Below are 16732 nucleotides of genomic sequence, written 5' to 3'. Positions count from 1 at the left end.
ACTGCTATGTTCATTATTGCATCCAACAACAGAACACCTCAATCGCTTAGGAGTCATTCTTGTCTACATCTGCTCCAGCAGTGAAACAATGGCGGACTGATGACAGCTCACTCAGGGCGGGTCTGAGGTAAGACACCAGTCCAGTCTGTGCTGAAACGCTACTGTCAATCAAACTATCGTGGGAGGGGCCTGTTTTTGTGATGTCACACAGACAGGCATCTGAGATCGGCTCGATTTGAGAAAGGGGAAAACATTTAACAAGATTTTAAAAAAACACTGGGTGGATTTTTATCATTATAGGGTGGTTGTGTACACACACTGCCAACACACATTTCAGTTCAAACAACTTGTAAAAGTGCATGTAGCATCCTATGACCCCTTTAACAATGCAAATGAAAAAGGTCATATCATCATACTTCTATTATTTTAACTTTCCCCTTAGTTTCAACTATGGCAGTCGAGGTTTATTAATTTATAAATAAAAATTTAGTTTTTTAATTAGGTTAACTTTTTTCACCCTCTCTGACCCTTAGAATTCAACAGGACAATTTTTGCTGCCCTGCCCTTAAGACTTAAACACTTTCTTCTATAAATGAGATTTCTAGAAATTAGCATTTTGCTGCATTTATTTTTGGGAAGAGCATTTGCTGGCAGGTTCAATATAGTTTGCATTGCTCCATTCTTTGTTAAGCATGAATTACATTGGGACAGGTTTGCAAACCAATTTGTACTGAAATGTGCTGTTCAGAGACTTTGTTTAAAACTTCAGCCACTCTTTTCTAATGCTGGGATCCCTTGTAATCAAATGCAGAGCAGAAGGTGCTACACACAGCCAGGAACAGCACAAGTTTGGACTTAATTTACTCTTATTGATTTGTATTTTTGTGTTTAGCTATAATAGTATATGCTGCTTTTTCTTATTATTGTCTCACTGAGCCAAAGTTTTGAAAACCAAATAAGCATAGTTGACGTCTAAATGTGGTTATACTGTATTCTACCTGACATCAAGAGGTGCAGAGTAATTCAGAACGAGCCATTTCAACTTAGTCTTATTGAAAAAATTCATCTTTTATGATATATAACCCATTCAAAGTTAATGTTGGACTTGAGTAACTTGATGAAAGAAAGATGGTTCTTTCAAATACTTCAGTGAGTTGCACTGACATTTCTTCATAATGCATCACGATGTCTGCTCCCCCTGTCAGCATGGCTGAAGTCAGAGGAGGTGTGATTTCTCAGGTCCCTCAGCTTTGCAGTACTTTAATTAGCCCTGACTGTCATCTTCACACACTCCCAAGGCTCTGGGGCCGCTGGGATGTCACACAGTCGGCACAGGTTGTCCACACCGCTGGACCCCATTTGCTCATACAGAGTTGATTAAATGTGAGGAGGATAAGAACGTTGTCTCTGATCCTTCACCCTTTGTCTTTAATCCACAGAAAATAAACTTTTTAATTTCCAGTGGCACTTGAATTGAGATTTATGTCCATAAATATAAAAAAATATATTAATAACCATGAAACTGTATTTTGCATTATTGTTCTATAAAATGATTCTAAATTTATTTTATTTATTTATAATAACTTTTATTTATGATTTGTTATCTTTTAATGTAAATACGGAAATTCAAGAAAAATGTCTGTTTTCAAAATTGAGTTTCAAGCATCTGCCATTGTTTAAACAAACAGGTAGTCCCATGCCAAACTAAAGTCCCTTTAGGCAAGTAATTCACTCGGTGGCCATCTTTGAAACGCATGTCGGGCATGAAAGTGCAGCTCTTCTTATTACTGTATTACTGTAGGTTTTACTGTATTAACCTACAGTACTGTATTACTGAATTACTGTAGGTTTGTGGTTAACACAAGCTCAAAATATTTTCACATTTTATTGTATGACATAATATACAACAGTAATACCCCAGTTGTGAATGTTTTAAAGCTTTTACTTGGCCTTGAAAAGGCGGATGCTAACAAGTGGCTAAATTGGACTACAGACTGAAAGGGACATTCAACTTCAACTTTGAAGTTTGTGTACATTTGTGTAGTTCATTTTTAGCCTACATATAGCTTTTCAATGCTGCCGATTGTATTTAGGATTCAACATTTAAAATTCAAATGTTGTGAAGATTATCATGATGAACAAAACATGTAAGAATCATAGTACTGGTAACAGCTTACTTTCTGCAATAATCAAAAAGTCAATGGAAAAATCCTATTGGGTTTTTGTCGAGGGAACCGGGGTGATGCTAACTTCTGGGTTGGACTACAAATATATGACATTGCGGCACTCTATGCACCACACATACTGTTCAAATCAGACTGAAATGATCGGTGAATGTGTTTAAAATGAAATTCAGTTGCCCACATGCCGAGAACCTTTTGAAAGAAATGCAGAGGGGCAGATGATAAATTCAAAAGTCTGTGCAGCTGAGTCCCTTTTTGGCATGAGAAGGAAGTTTTGAGTTCAGAAAGTTAGCGTGTTTTCAATGTACATCAAGCTCTTTTTTTTCGCAAAAGGTCAAGGTAAATTTGGTTTCCTTATGATAAAACCCCTTTAAAGTTCAGCCACCATTAGTGCGATGTGGGCTTGATGAGGTCACATGTGGGAAAATTGTATTTACGGTCATAAGGAGTGGTTCTATAAAAAAAAAATGTAAGTTTAACTTGTGTATTTCTATCTTTACTTTTCTTTGCAAGTTTCTCTTCAGTATCAGGCATGTTGAAATGGAAACTCTACAGACATTCTCAAAGACTGTCGATCAGCTATTAAAAAAAACATCTTAGTTGGCATACTCAATGAGTTTTCCTTCAACATGTCATTTTGTAAAAAACATTTGATGTGTCTTGTCCGCTAACGGCTGAGCATTAATTTCTACTCATTGTGGTAGTGTCTTTTCATTTCAAGCATGTGGCATAGAGAGATGATAAGGAGGTGTGATAGACTGGGTGATAGACTTCTTTAGATGACAGCACCTTTATCTATTGTTGCCTTATCGGCTCAGCTTCATCCAAACTCTGAATCGCATGCCTCTGCTGGGAAGACTGATAGAGAGTGTAGCAGAGAGAGCATGCTGTCCCACCATAGGACAACACATAAGAGCAAAATTTCAGAAGCTATTTTGGGGCACTTTTGTGAGAAAGTTTATTTTATTACATTTTTATTTTTTATAGCTATTTATTTATTTTGTTTCGGGGTTAAAAAAAAAAACCTTCTTCGGGGTGAGTTTTATTTTATTTTTTATTTTTTTAAGGTCGTGTTGCTGTTGTCGTTTCTCCCGTCATCATGGTTTGACACAGTCGTAATTTTGCACGAATGCCACAGTTATATCGGCATGCAGTTGGGGATATTGTTTTGAATCTTCTGTGGTGTTTGGCCTTGACAGTGAAAAATGATGATCTCTGTCTCTCACCTCCTCAGGTTGCAGTGTCATCCGCTCTGCAGGCAGCGAAGGTGTCTCCGCTCATCGAGAAAGTCAGTGACCATAAGGATTTCAAGAAACTTCTGAGAACCAGAACTAATGTTCTTGTCTTGTATACCAAGTCAGGTCAGTCACCACTGTTGTTTTTCAACAGCTTTAGCAGCCTAAAAAAGCCAAGATGTCTTGATATGCAACTGCTAATAAATGTGTTTTAGTGATCTCTAAGGTCAAAGGTATGTTTTTACGCTGCCTTCAAAAAAATGTGCTATTTAACTGAATGTGTTATTATTCGGGTTGCAACAAGGCTCAACAATAAAGATGGTCAACTGCCCTGTAATTGCAAAAATGACTTGCAATTTTTCTTAAAAGCATTTTGTGAAGAAGAAAAAAAAAGGAATATACATTGGGTATAGAAAAGAATCACCCCCCTTTATAATAATCACATTTTGTTGCTTTGCAGCCTGAAATGAAGACGGTATTTGACACAGTTTTTGTTTTATCCAGCTGCATTTACTCAGTGCAACTTATAACATCTAAGTGAAAGATATAACACCAACATGCAAGTTTTTCCAACTCAGTGATTGATTTTTTTTTTCTTCTTGACATGTTGGTGTTATATCTTTCACTTGGATGTTATAAGTTGCACTGAGTAAATACAGCTGGATAAAACCACAACTGTGCCCATCTTCATTTCAGGCTGCAAAGCAAAAAAAAAAGTGATTTTAAAGGGGGGTGTTTCTTTTCTATAACCACTGTAAGCAATATTATAGAAAATGCACTAGCAAAAAAATTAAGGAATATTATATAAATACACTAGAATAAATATGCTACCTTTTCAAAGGTTTGGGGGTCAGTTTTAATTAATACTTTTTTGAATAAATTAATACATTTTGAATAAATTAATTTATAGTTTTATTTTATTTTTTTCAGCAAGGATGCACTAAATTGATAAAAATGACAGTGTAGACATTTATAATGTTACAAAAAATATGTTCAAATACATTTGTCTATAATAACAGTCTATTCATCATAGAATCCTGAAAAAGGTATCATGGTTTACACAAATATATTAAGCAGAACATCTGTTTTCAACATTGATAATAATGAAAAATGTTTCTTGAGCACCAAATCAGCATATTAAAATGATTCCTGAAGGATCATGTGACACTGAAGACTAAAATAATGGCTGCTGAAAGTTCAGTTTCGCCTTCACAGGAACAAATTTAATTGTATATTAAAATATTAAATGTGTTAACATATAGTGTAAGTGTAATAATATTTCACACTATTTCTGTTTTTACTATAGTTTTAAATGAGTGCAGCCTTGGCGAGCACAACCGAAGTCTACCAAAAAATAAATACATTTATATATAAAAATATATACAAAAAATCGTACTGACCGCAGACTGTTTAACAGTAGTGTACATTGCTGAAAATAAAAATGGATCAGTTATTTTGTAGTGGGGCCAGTGATAATGTTGACTGGACAAGTAATCATAATTACTGGCCCAACTGGGACAGCAAGAATTTTTTTTTACTGTTGAGCCCTGTGTTAGCTATAAACATGCTGACTTTAACTTGCTCAGCAGGACTGTCTTCAATGTGTTGTTCTGCCATGACAGTGTTTAACCTGAAAGAGAAAACTCGCCATAGAGGCAGATTCTTTATGGTTATGCAGTGTGTACATTTAATTGTGATTTGCGTTCTGACACATTTCAGAACGTAATGAAGAAAATCAAGCTTGCGTTGCTAGAAGTGTATGTGTTACACGCCCTAAGGGAAAATGCATTGAGCAGGTATGATTCTGCTATATGCTAACAGACCTGTCATGCCACAATAGGTAGGTCAGCTTTGCTTTCACTGCCAAAAGCATGTTGGCGCCTTTAGATACTTGTCCTTATGTGCAGCACACTTGGAGTTCTCTCTACTTGCCACACTCATTAGATGTGAAAATCTAAATCTTATGGCCATAGACAGAGTACATAAAGATATTCAACACTCTAAACTCCTAAACACTCTAATGCATTGCTCTCTTCCAGCCATTAGAAAAAGAAAAAAAAACTACCCCTAACACTGCATATTCATTTGCATCTCTCCTGGGTGTTATTAGTAGAACCAGCAGGCAAAGTGCCATATATGGGTACCGTATGGATGAACGGTCCATAAACAATCTCCCACCCACAAAGCAAGGGAAAGAGCCTCTCAAGGTCTTGCTGTGCAAGATTTATTTGTTTCATAATTCACGACTCATTTCGAGCACATGAGGTCATTGGATAAGACTGTGTATCGAACAGTGCGTTTGATTGATGGCTGACTAGTGCTACTCATCTTGTAAAGCATTTCCATTAGATGCATCCTGCTAACTGTGATAGTTCCTTTAGACTGCAGGAATGCATTCATGATCAGGTGGTGCATAGGCACTTCTCATTCAAAAGGGTACAGGTTTCAACTCATTCTTTCGATTAAAACCCAAGACGAACTGAAAAACGGAACCACAGAAATCATTGTCCTTTTGACCTTGACCGATGTGATTTAATGGGAAGAAAAGCAGATTGTGGGTTCAGTGGTGTAGTAGAAGATCCCAGACTGTCACAATGTGTAAATCTGGGGTGTAGTGAAACTGTCACTGTGTTTTCACACGTAGTACTTTCACACTCTGTTCTGTTGTTTCGACGTGTAAAGTTGAAGTGTGTTGGCAAATGCTTTCATTATCAACAAGAGTACTACTGGTTAAAAAGCTATTAAAAATGGAGAACAACATTCACTTCACCTTTTCAGATTTTTTATTTTCTCATTTATTTATTCCTATTTGATCAATGCTTTTAGCTCTACTACCTATGTTTTTATCACCCAGTAAACACTGGAAAAATTGTGCTTGCTCTGATGACAGCTGGATGTGCAATTGTACAACCATGTATATGTAATCAGTAGTGTTTCATTTCCAGACCAGATTGCTTTTATAATGTGACCTTGAGTTTGCACCAATCAAAAAAACTAAAGGAACTTCATTTTATGGACATCTGCATTCATGTACTCACCAAATATTGTTGTATGTATAGAGGAATATAATAGCCTATAAAGCGACTTTAGTCTCAGATAAAGTAATTGACTAAATTAATTACCCTTTTTTATGTTTTACTGGATGTTTTAATGTTTTGAAAGAAGACTCTTATGCTCACTGAGGCTGCATTTATTTGATCTGAAATACAGGAAAAAGAAATATTATGAAATTACAATTTAAAATGTCTATTTTACTAATATATATACAGTGGGGAAAAATTGGCAAATGCTTTCATTATCAACAAGAGTACTACTGGTTAAAAAGCTATTAAAAATGGAGAACAACATTCACTTCACCTTTTCAGATTTTTTATTTTCTCATTTATTTATTCCTATTTGATCAATGCTTTTAGCTCTACTACCTATGTTTTTATCACCCAGTAAACACTGGAAAAATTGTGCTTGCTCTGATGACAGCTGGATGTGCAATTGTACAACCATGTATATGTAATCAGTAGTGTTTCATTTCCAGACCAGATTGCTTTTATAATGTGACCTTGAGTTTGCACCAATCAAAAAAACTAAAGGAACTTCATTTTATGGACATCTGCATTCATGTACTCACCAAATATTGTTGTATGTATAGAGGAATATAATAGCCTATAAAGCGACTTTAGTCTCAGATAAAGTAATTGACTAAATTAATTACCCTTTTTTATGTTTTACTGGATGTTTTAATGTTTTGAAAGAAGACTCTTATGCTCACTGAGGCTGCATTTATTTGCTCTGAAATACAGGAAAAAGAAATATTATGAAATTATTACAATTTAAAATGTCTATTTTTTCTGGATTTTTTTTTCTCATTTTGTCTCTCATAGTTGAGGTATACCTATGATGAAAATTACAGGCCTCTCTCATCTTTTTAAGTGGGAGAACTTGCACAATTGGTGGCTGACTAAATACTTTTTTGCCCCACTGTATATAATATATATATTAGTACTACAGATACAGTGAAACAGTTCTTGTTATCAATGTTGAAAATGGTTGTGCTGCTTAATATTTTTGTGGAAACATTTCAGGATTCTTTGATGAATAGAAAGAACAACATTTATTTGAAATGTAAATCTTTTGTAAAGAATGAAAGACATGAAATGTTAAACTACTAATTTACTGTCTCTGTCTAATTTCTTTTGAATGAATCATATTCGTATGTGAAAACATGACATTTGTAGACTTTTTTTCTATTTTTGTATGCATTCATATATTCCCCTGCAAAGATATTTTAGCTCTGAGTATCTGTTTACATGCAGTCTAATAATCCGTTATTAATCTGACGGATAGCGCAGTCAGAATGATGGCTTTCATGTAAACACTAGTCAAAATATTGTGCTAACAGATTTTCTCTCTTACACTTACACAGAGATCTTTTGAACTAGTAATGGCTCGCTTAGTAGACTATGAGAATGTAGATCAGAAGCACTAGCTAAATGTAAAAATATGTGTGTAAAATTATTAAAAATTAAAATAGTTTCTGTAATTTCATGTACTATAAAAAAAGAAATGATGGGAAATTAAGCGTTATAATTGAGGCTATTTATAGCATGAGCTCTACAGGTGACATGCAGGCTACCAGGTGCCGTGGGCACTGTGTTAGGGACCATTCACAAACACTGGATACAAGCTTATGATATTTAAAGGTTACAATAGTAGTAGTATACTTTATTGTCCTCGGATGGAAACTTTGATGAATAGAAAGAACAACATTTATTTGAAATGTAAATCTTTTGTAAAGAATGAAAGACATGAAATGTTAAACTACTAATTTACTGTCTCTGTCTAATTTCTTTTGAATGAATCATATTCATATGTGAAAACATGCCATTTGTAGACTTTTTTCTATTTTTGTATGCATTCATATATTCCCCTGCAAAGATATTTTAGCTCTGAGTATCTGTTTACATGCAGTCTAATAATCCGTTATTAATCTGACGGATAGCGCAGTCAGAATGATGGCTTTCATGTAAACACCAGTCAAAATATTGTGCTAACAGATTTTCTCTCTTACACTTACACAGAGATCTTTTGAACTAGTAATGGCTCGCTTAGTAGACTATGAGAATGTAGATCAGAAGCACTAGCTAAATGTAAAAATATGTGTGTAAAATTATTAAAAATTAAAATAGTTTCTGTAATTTCATGTACTATAAAAAAAGAAATGATGGGAAATTAAGCGTTATAATTGAGGCTATTTATAGCATGAGCTCTACAGGTGACATGCAGGCTGCCAGGTGCCGTGGGCACAGTGTTAGGGACCATTCACAAACACTGGATACAAGCTTATGATATTTAAAGGTTACAATAGTAGTAGTACACTTTATTGTCCTCGGAAGGAAAATTGTTGTGGACTACATGTTGCTGCATAGACATGCAGTAAACAAACAATAACAAAAATAAACCATAATAAAAACCTATCAAGATAAACACTTGTTAAACAGAAACACAGATACCAGTTCAAAATAATTCTCATATTGATTTGATTCACATATTGGGACTCAGTATCTTCTACCGGAGGGAAGCAGTTGTCGTAGTTGTAAGCTGTAGTTGTTCTACAGTCGTCTAAATGTGTTTTTTGTGTCCTCAGCTTCGTCTGGAGATGCTCATTTAAAGCTGCTGTCTGATGTGGCTCAGGCCGTGAAAGGTCAGGGTACCATCGCCTGGGTGAATTGTGGGTGAGTACCAATTGATTTAGCTCTTTTATTTGAGCAGGTTACTGCTATAGTGTATTTTTCTTGCCACTAATGTTGAGGCAGTTGACGTCCTGATCAACTAGTTGGTGTTGCTTTATTTCTAATACTGTCTTTACCAGGTGTGATGCAATAAATGCGGTATGAGGGTTATAGATGGTGTTTTTGGACTCACGAGGAGGTTTCTGGTCAAACAGTATGTTTATGTAGATATATATGATCCCCTAAGCCTACATTATTAGCTCATGTACACAGGTTGTGTCTGTGGTGATTACCTTGGATTACTGTGGTTTATCTTGTTCCATTGCATCCTTGTTCAGCTCATGCACGTGTCACAGCTCAGCATCTTCTGTCTGCCTCTGCTTTGAGAAAGAGATATCACAAAAGTTGTTTTGATGTTTCTGATGATTAGCAATAAAAGCTTGGTCTCTGAATCATTTCTCAATGGCTAGGTGGTAATTGGCAGGATGAGGCAGGCAATAAAAACTTTATCTTGTTAGCAGCTAAGCGCGCGCACACACAAAAAAATTATTTTAGCCTAGCCAATCCTTAAAGCACCTTTTTGAGACCGGCTTGGGTACACTGGGTAATGAACTTACAAAGATGGGTTTAAAAAAAGTAACTCCACACAGGCTGCAGTGTGGTAGAGCAAAGAAGAGAGAGATACGCCCACATGTTTCCTACAGATGACAGGGACCTGAGAGATGGCCAACTGCAGTCCACTGGGGGATACCATTAAGGAAGTAGGTCATGGACAGAGCGAGATCAGTATGAAGAAAATGGCAATGCAATAATTCTGGAATCTGAACAATCCAATGGGATTTTAAATGAAAACTTGAGAAAAAAAAAAAAACAGCTACTTTTTCTCAGAACCTTCAAACTTTACTTGATTTTCAACTCCGCAATTTGTCCACTCGACACACACTAAGCACTTTCAGCTATTTTGCCCCTTGGATATCCACTTTCAAACCCCCCTGGAAGCAAAAATTATTGACTTGACCCTTGACTCTCATGCTTTAGAACCGCTTTTGGTGCTCGAATAGGATTACCAATTATTTTGGTGTCCCGAACAGGGTTGTGGGGCTGGGGAGGGTATGAAGGGGCATATCTACGCATGTGTGCTCATTGCCATCTGTGATCCTGAGTCAGCTCGTTCGAGACACAGCATGTCTAATTGAGTTTCCCACCTGACAGACTGAGCTCTGATCTCCGCTGCACCTCTCTCAGTCCTCCCACAAAGGCGTTATGTGGGAAATGCGTAACACTAATGATAGCGTCTCATCTACCTTTAAGGAATGGAGCCGGTTGTGTGCAGATTCGGTCAGAAGCATAATTGAATTCCATCTCTTTGAATTTCCATTAGCATGGGGCTTTAGATCGCTGTGGAGTCCTCTCTGCTCCTATTTGTCCTTATGTAATACATTTCCATGCTCATTATCGCTCAAGGGAAGGGGAGTCTTTACAATGGAGAGATCTGGATCTCTTTGGGGGGGTGTGGGCGTATGTGTGGTGACAGTGGGACCAGGTAATTGTGGGTCCTTTCTGTTCTCAGGTTCTGTGAGTGTGAAGATAGAGTGCTTTGTTGCTGTTTTCATTTTTTTTTGTCATTGGCTGTATGACAAAGATGAATTTATCTGGAACTGGAGCTTTCATTTTTTTTTGTGCAGTGAATTTAGAAAGCACGGATTTTTGAATCCCTCCGCAGTTTCCCTTAAATAGGATACAAAATAGGGCCAGAAATCCCCTAAAAATGAAGCTTTTATGTTTTTTTTCAGCAACTGGCCAGTGAAAGTAGTTTGTTAACCTTCAGTTAACATAAGTTTTATACGAGAAGTTCTGTATTGTAATCTGTAAAAATTGATCAAATGGACTGGAATTTTTTTCTTCTCATCATGTAGAAAGGGTCATAATGATTTTACTTCTTGAGATAAAGACATACTGTATGATGTTTAATTATAGCTACTTTTCACACTACACAAACTATTATTTAACATAAAATTAACATACTATTTCTTACAATAAAAGCATGGAATTAATGCTTTAAAAGAGTCTTGGGATTCAAAGTGTAGCGCATTGTGGAATGTGCCCTAATGCCTATCACCACCAGTACCACATACTTGTACAAAATCCATTTAATGCGCAGGTCGTTTTAAAGCATGCTATTCTCCTGCAAAGAGTTGCTAAAGCGGAGCGGGAAGGAAAAAACACTTAACTCTTCTTATCTAGAGACCTGTGGCTCTGAATTAAAGCAAGCAGAGTTTATGTATAATACACTGTAGCAGCTGAATGTCTTGTCCTTCAAAAAGAGAAGAATGACAGCGTTTGACGAAACTTAGAAGTGGCCCTTACATTAGCTTATTTCGGTGGTCATCTGTCGCTTCCCATGAGCGATCTTGTATGGCTGCTACAGCAATTTATTTAATGTCTTGGGACATTAATTGTATCACTTCACTTTTTGGCTGCATCAATTTGCATGACAATGTCCTTTGATGACTTGTGTTATAATAGAATAATGTGATATTATAATATTTGTTGAGCAAAATTCACTATGACTTAATGTTCGCTTTCGCCTCTGAGTTTGCACAAAAAGTATGGAGTTAATTGATTGTGCTTGTGCATTTTTTAAAAATTTATTCTAGTTGCATGTTAAGTTCGAGCTTGCACTACTGTATGAAAGTTTGTGGTCAGTAATTTTTTGTATTTTATTTTTTATTTTTTTAATTGTACGTTTTTTTTTTTATTGTTTTAAAAAATCTTATTCCAATAAATGCTGTTCTTTTGAATGACTTTCTATTCATCAAAAAAATCTGAAAAAAACAAATGTATTTTTAAAAATCCTGAAAAAATGTTTCCAAAAATTTTTTTTAGCAGCTGTTTTAACATTGATTATAATAATGAATGTTTCTTGAGCACCATATCAGCATTTTAGAATAATTTCTAAAGGATCATGTGACGTGTTTTTGTTTTTAAATTTAATAATATTTTACAATATTAATGTCTTAATGTATTTACTGTACTGTACTTCTTAAAAAAAAAAAAATGTACCGACCCCAAACTTTTGAATTGTAGTGTACATCTTTTCATGCAAATATTAGATCCGTACCTCTAATCCAGTGGTTCTCAATTCCAGTCTGCACGTAGCACCGCTCTGCATATTTTGCATGTCTCTCTTATTTAACCCACCTGATTCCGATAACCAGCTCGTTAGAAGAGAGCTCCATGCATGAACTGTGTTCCGATTGACATGGTCCCTCCCTACACAGTGTTCATTGTGTGAAGTGTAACATAATAAAAATAAAAACAATAAATACCATTTAAATTCATGTCTCACATTTTAATGTGCACAGAATGGAACATATACGCTCCCTTCGAACTGGAATCATGGTGGAATATCCTGTGAAGTCCACTTCGACGGTCGAATAGAACAAACGTCTGAAGTGATAAGAGATAGGCTACATACAAAATGTGCAGAGCGGTGGTATGTGAGGACTGGAATTGAGAACCATTGCTCTAATCTCACAATGATTCACTATTAAAATGAAATGCATACAGCGAGTTGACCATTTTATGACCGTGAAAGATGATTCTGTAATGTCTTTTTTCAAAGTTTCTATCTATTCTCTCACCTCTTTTAGTCCATGGTGGCATTCCTGAAAGACCCTGCAGGTGCCCCCCTGTGGGAGGAGAACCCTGAGGCTAAAGTTGTTGTTCACATCGAGTCAGAGAAGGTAAGTATCGCTCGCTAAAACTCACTGCAGCAAAGATCGTTTTTCTGATGAGTATTTATCAGGTGTGGGAACTTAACACAGAACAAAAGACTTGTAGCTGAACAATCTGCAACAGAAGAACCTGTCTATTCTTCTGTCTCTAGAGGCTAAATCTGGCAGCTGGACAGGGTGTTCGGGAGTGTGGTATTAAATGCCCTAGCCTTACATTTTTGGACCATTTGGATATGTGAAAAAGAAAAAAAGTTAAATCTGAAGACAGATTCAGGAGGTTGTAATATTTCACCCTAAAATCCAAACGAAAGAAATAAGGAATTGTTTTTGCTTAAAAATTGGGAAAAAGAAAGAAAACAAGTTTTTTTTTTTTTTTTTAAGTAAAATTTTCATGACTTTTTTTACAGTAGAATTTTCATGACTTTTTTTTACAGTAGTGATAAACAGCATTTTTTCCAAGAAAGTCAAACTATGAATGGCTGCTCATTCAGTGTTAATGAAATACTTTACATACTTGGCATTGGAATAAATTGTGTACTTCATCTTTACTAGATTTAAAATAAACTGAGTCGAATATGTCCAGCAGTAGCCTTTTTTCAAAACAGAAATCACACTCTACAGATGGCAGTCAACAAGACACACTTTTTAGTAATGAAAGATTTGAAACATCTTTGAAGAGAACATTGATTTGTAATTTCTGACATTTTTTTGTTTTGTGCAATAGTGTGGTTTAGAGCCACCATTGATGGACAATTTTTTTTTATAATATTAAAAATATCTGTATGACATTATATTCTGCAGTTCTTCCCTGTTGTACTGAATATCTATACTTCTCAAATTATCATATCGATGTTAGAAATTCAAATATTGTGACAATTTATTTTGTAGGGTGCCACAAGTTTGTTAAAATTTCCAAAGGGTGCCGCGACTAAAAAAAGGTTGGGAAACACTGGTTTAGAGAGTCAATAATTAGCACTGTGCTGGTGTGTGATGAAGTAATGATGCAATATGCCATGTTAAAGAACGAGGCCAGGAAATCTCTACCCTTGTTTATTGCTTTTACTGAGATGACCTAAAACTTTTCTAAAGTTTATAGCCACTCAGCCCAGAGTGTTTGATTAAACTCATTTCATGCTGTTTGGTTTGCAGGACTTCCGGAAGCTGCTGAAAAGAGAGGAGCGGCCCATCCTCATGATGTTTTACGCCCCATGTGAGTCACTTCTGTCTGTAATCATCCACCACTAAACACTTCATATGATGCAAACTGTGTGCAGTCATGCAGGAAGTGCCATGTTCAAGCAAAACAAATCCTGCGAAGTGTGATTGTGTGTGCTTGAATCAATGTAGGTTGTGAATGCAGTCGAGATGTCATTAAGATGTCCAGCATTTGTCAGTGTGACATAAACAAGAGTTTAACTTCCAAAGACTTTTCTCATTCATCTTAATTCCTCATGTAGTGCTCATAGGAACCCAAAAGCTCATTAGAAATCAGCCAAAATCATATTTAGATCGACAGATGTGGGGAACCTCTGGGCAGTACCAAATCTTTTTTTTTTTTTCTGCCAAGACTCCAAACAGTAGCATCCATTGAAAAGTGCCTAACCTTAACCTGTAGCCATAGGGTTAATAAGACTATCACTATTACCTATTACCTTTTCTCATTTGAAAAAATACTTAAACTTTACACTACCTTTCAATAGTTTGGTGTTGGTAAAAAACAAGTGATAGTAAAGACATTGCAGAAGTTGCAGAAGACTTACATTTTAAATGCATGTTCTTTTGATAGTTTGATAGATTGTATATTCATCAAAGAATCCTGAAAAGGATTCACTGAAACACTGTTTTAACATGAGAAATGTTTCTTGAGCACCAAATCAGCACTTAAGAATGATTTCTGAAGGATCGTGTGAAGACTGCTGAAAATTCAGCTTTGCCATAACAGGAATACATTATATTTGAAAACTGTTATTTTATATTGTAAAAATATTTCACAATTTTACAGTTTTTACTGTATTTTTTTATACAGTAAATGCAGTATTGGTGAACATAAGAGGTTTCCTTTAAAAACATTCAAATATCTTACCGACCCCAAACTTTTGAATGGTAATGTAAGTAATAAACTTTGGTGTATAACTATGAACATGGTATTATAATATTAATATTGAGTAATATTGTGCAGCCTTTCTGTGCAAAAACATGGCATGGTCACCTTTATCATTGTTTGACAAATTTTTGCGTGTGAAATCTAGTCATTTCAATAGGAATGTGTGCGACCATGAATTTTGAAAGATTCCCCCACACAAATTTTGCAATGCTTCAATTTGGTCACATGGAAAAGTGTTATTTTGAAAGTGTCATCTGTGTGAGCTGTGATTCATACATTGCTACATTTGGGGCAATAGGCTCTGGACCTTTTTTCACTAATGCACCTTAAACTGTAAAATCTCTTCTGCGTGTAGGGTGCGGCGTATGTAAAAGGATGCAGCCCATTTTCCAGCAAGCAGCCACTGAGACAAAAGGGAAATATGTAAGTACATAGGTCTTAAATAAGTCTTAAAATGTCTTCAATTCAGATTCAGTGGGTCTTAAATATTTTTGGTCACATTACTGCAAAACTTTCTCCTGCTGTAGTTACCACATCATTAGAAAGAATTGTGGTAGCAGAATCCAGTCGAACACCAGCTAGCTGACCAGCATCCTAGCATGCTTTAAATGGGTTAATGCAAGTTTACTGAAAAATGGCTCAAGAATTTTACTTGCCCAATGGGACAATTAGTCTGATTAAAACTTAAGTGACAAAAAATAACTAGTGACGCATTCTGATTTTATTACATTCAGCTTAAACAGTGATTGATAATGGATAGTGTATTTCTGATATCAGTGTCTGTGAGAGACTTTCATGGAGAAATCAAATCAAATGAGCATAATGGCACACATAAAGAAACTCATAGAACAAACATACTGAGGTTAAAAATTCTAAATGTTTAGTTTGTTTATGACATGATTTAGTTAAGTAACACCATGACAAGGGAGCTATTTTGCTGAATATTTTCACAATTGCAAATGTTACATTGATTTTAGTTCAACAAACAAGTAATGAAGTGTATGTTACTTAGGGTGACCATACGTGCCATTTTTCCAGGACGCGTCCTGGGAAAATGGCACGTATGGTCACCCTAATGTTACTTACATTTTAGACACTATTGACTGTTTTGTTCTATTTCACCAACGAAAATAGTTCCAAACAAAGATCAGAACAAAAGTATAGCACATTCTCCGAGCAACACTGTTACTGAATGATTCAGCTTTTTGAAGGAATCTGTTGAATCGGTTTAGTCTCATGTTTAAAAGTATTTTCTCCAAACGTTTCTTATCTGTATATTCAAAATTTTATTTAAAACATTAATCTCATAAAATTTATTTAATTTGATTGGTAACAGCCCTGTAGTGTATATTGAATTTTTTTTATCAATTGTAAGAATTTTACATGAAAGATATTTTTTTTAAAGGTAAAAAACATCCTGGGGTAAATATTAAAAACATGCAGATATAAGTATGTAAAAGCTGATAGAACACTGATGAAAATAATGCTTCTGAATAAATCATTTACACCACCAAAAATCTCAGTGATGCGGTGCTTTTGTGGGGATGTTTTATATGAGATATTGTCTGCTGATATGAAAAGTTCACTGTATATCATAATAATAATAATAGCATTTTTGACAACAATGATATTTTGTTTTCTTTTTACATTAAACACATTAAATATTACATATACGTATGTAATATAATGTGTATTTCCATCACAGGCTTGGTCTTAAATTTCACATAAGGTGGTATTAAAAAGGTTT

The 16732-nt window shown here is 35.3% G+C and overlaps 1 protein-coding gene across 1 annotated transcript in view; it reads left to right on the top strand.

Moving 5' to 3' along the window:
* The window catches only part of LOC107714412 (protein disulfide-isomerase A5-like), a 61570-nt gene that overhangs the window by 15133 nt on the left and 29705 nt on the right, over positions 1-16732 (top strand). Inside the window, exons 2-7 of the mRNA XM_016520248.1 lie at positions 3418-3544; positions 9060-9147; positions 9285-9303; positions 12798-12890; positions 14031-14091; positions 15341-15408. Of these exons, the coding sequence (XP_016375734.1) occupies positions 3418-3544; positions 9060-9147; positions 9285-9303; positions 12798-12890; positions 14031-14091; positions 15341-15408 (456 nt within the window). The remainder of the gene's footprint in view (positions 1-3417; positions 3545-9059; positions 9148-9284; positions 9304-12797; positions 12891-14030; positions 14092-15340; positions 15409-16732) is intronic.

This window comes from Sinocyclocheilus rhinocerous, unplaced genomic scaffold (genome assembly GCF_001515625.1).
Source record: "Sinocyclocheilus rhinocerous isolate Xijiao unplaced genomic scaffold, SAMN03320098_v1.1 scaffold12, whole genome shotgun sequence".
Classification (NCBI taxonomy): domain Eukaryota; kingdom Metazoa; phylum Chordata; class Actinopteri; order Cypriniformes; family Cyprinidae; genus Sinocyclocheilus; species Sinocyclocheilus rhinocerous.
The sequence above is the reverse complement of the archived record's forward strand: the minus strand, read 5'-3'. Positions and strand labels throughout refer to the sequence as shown.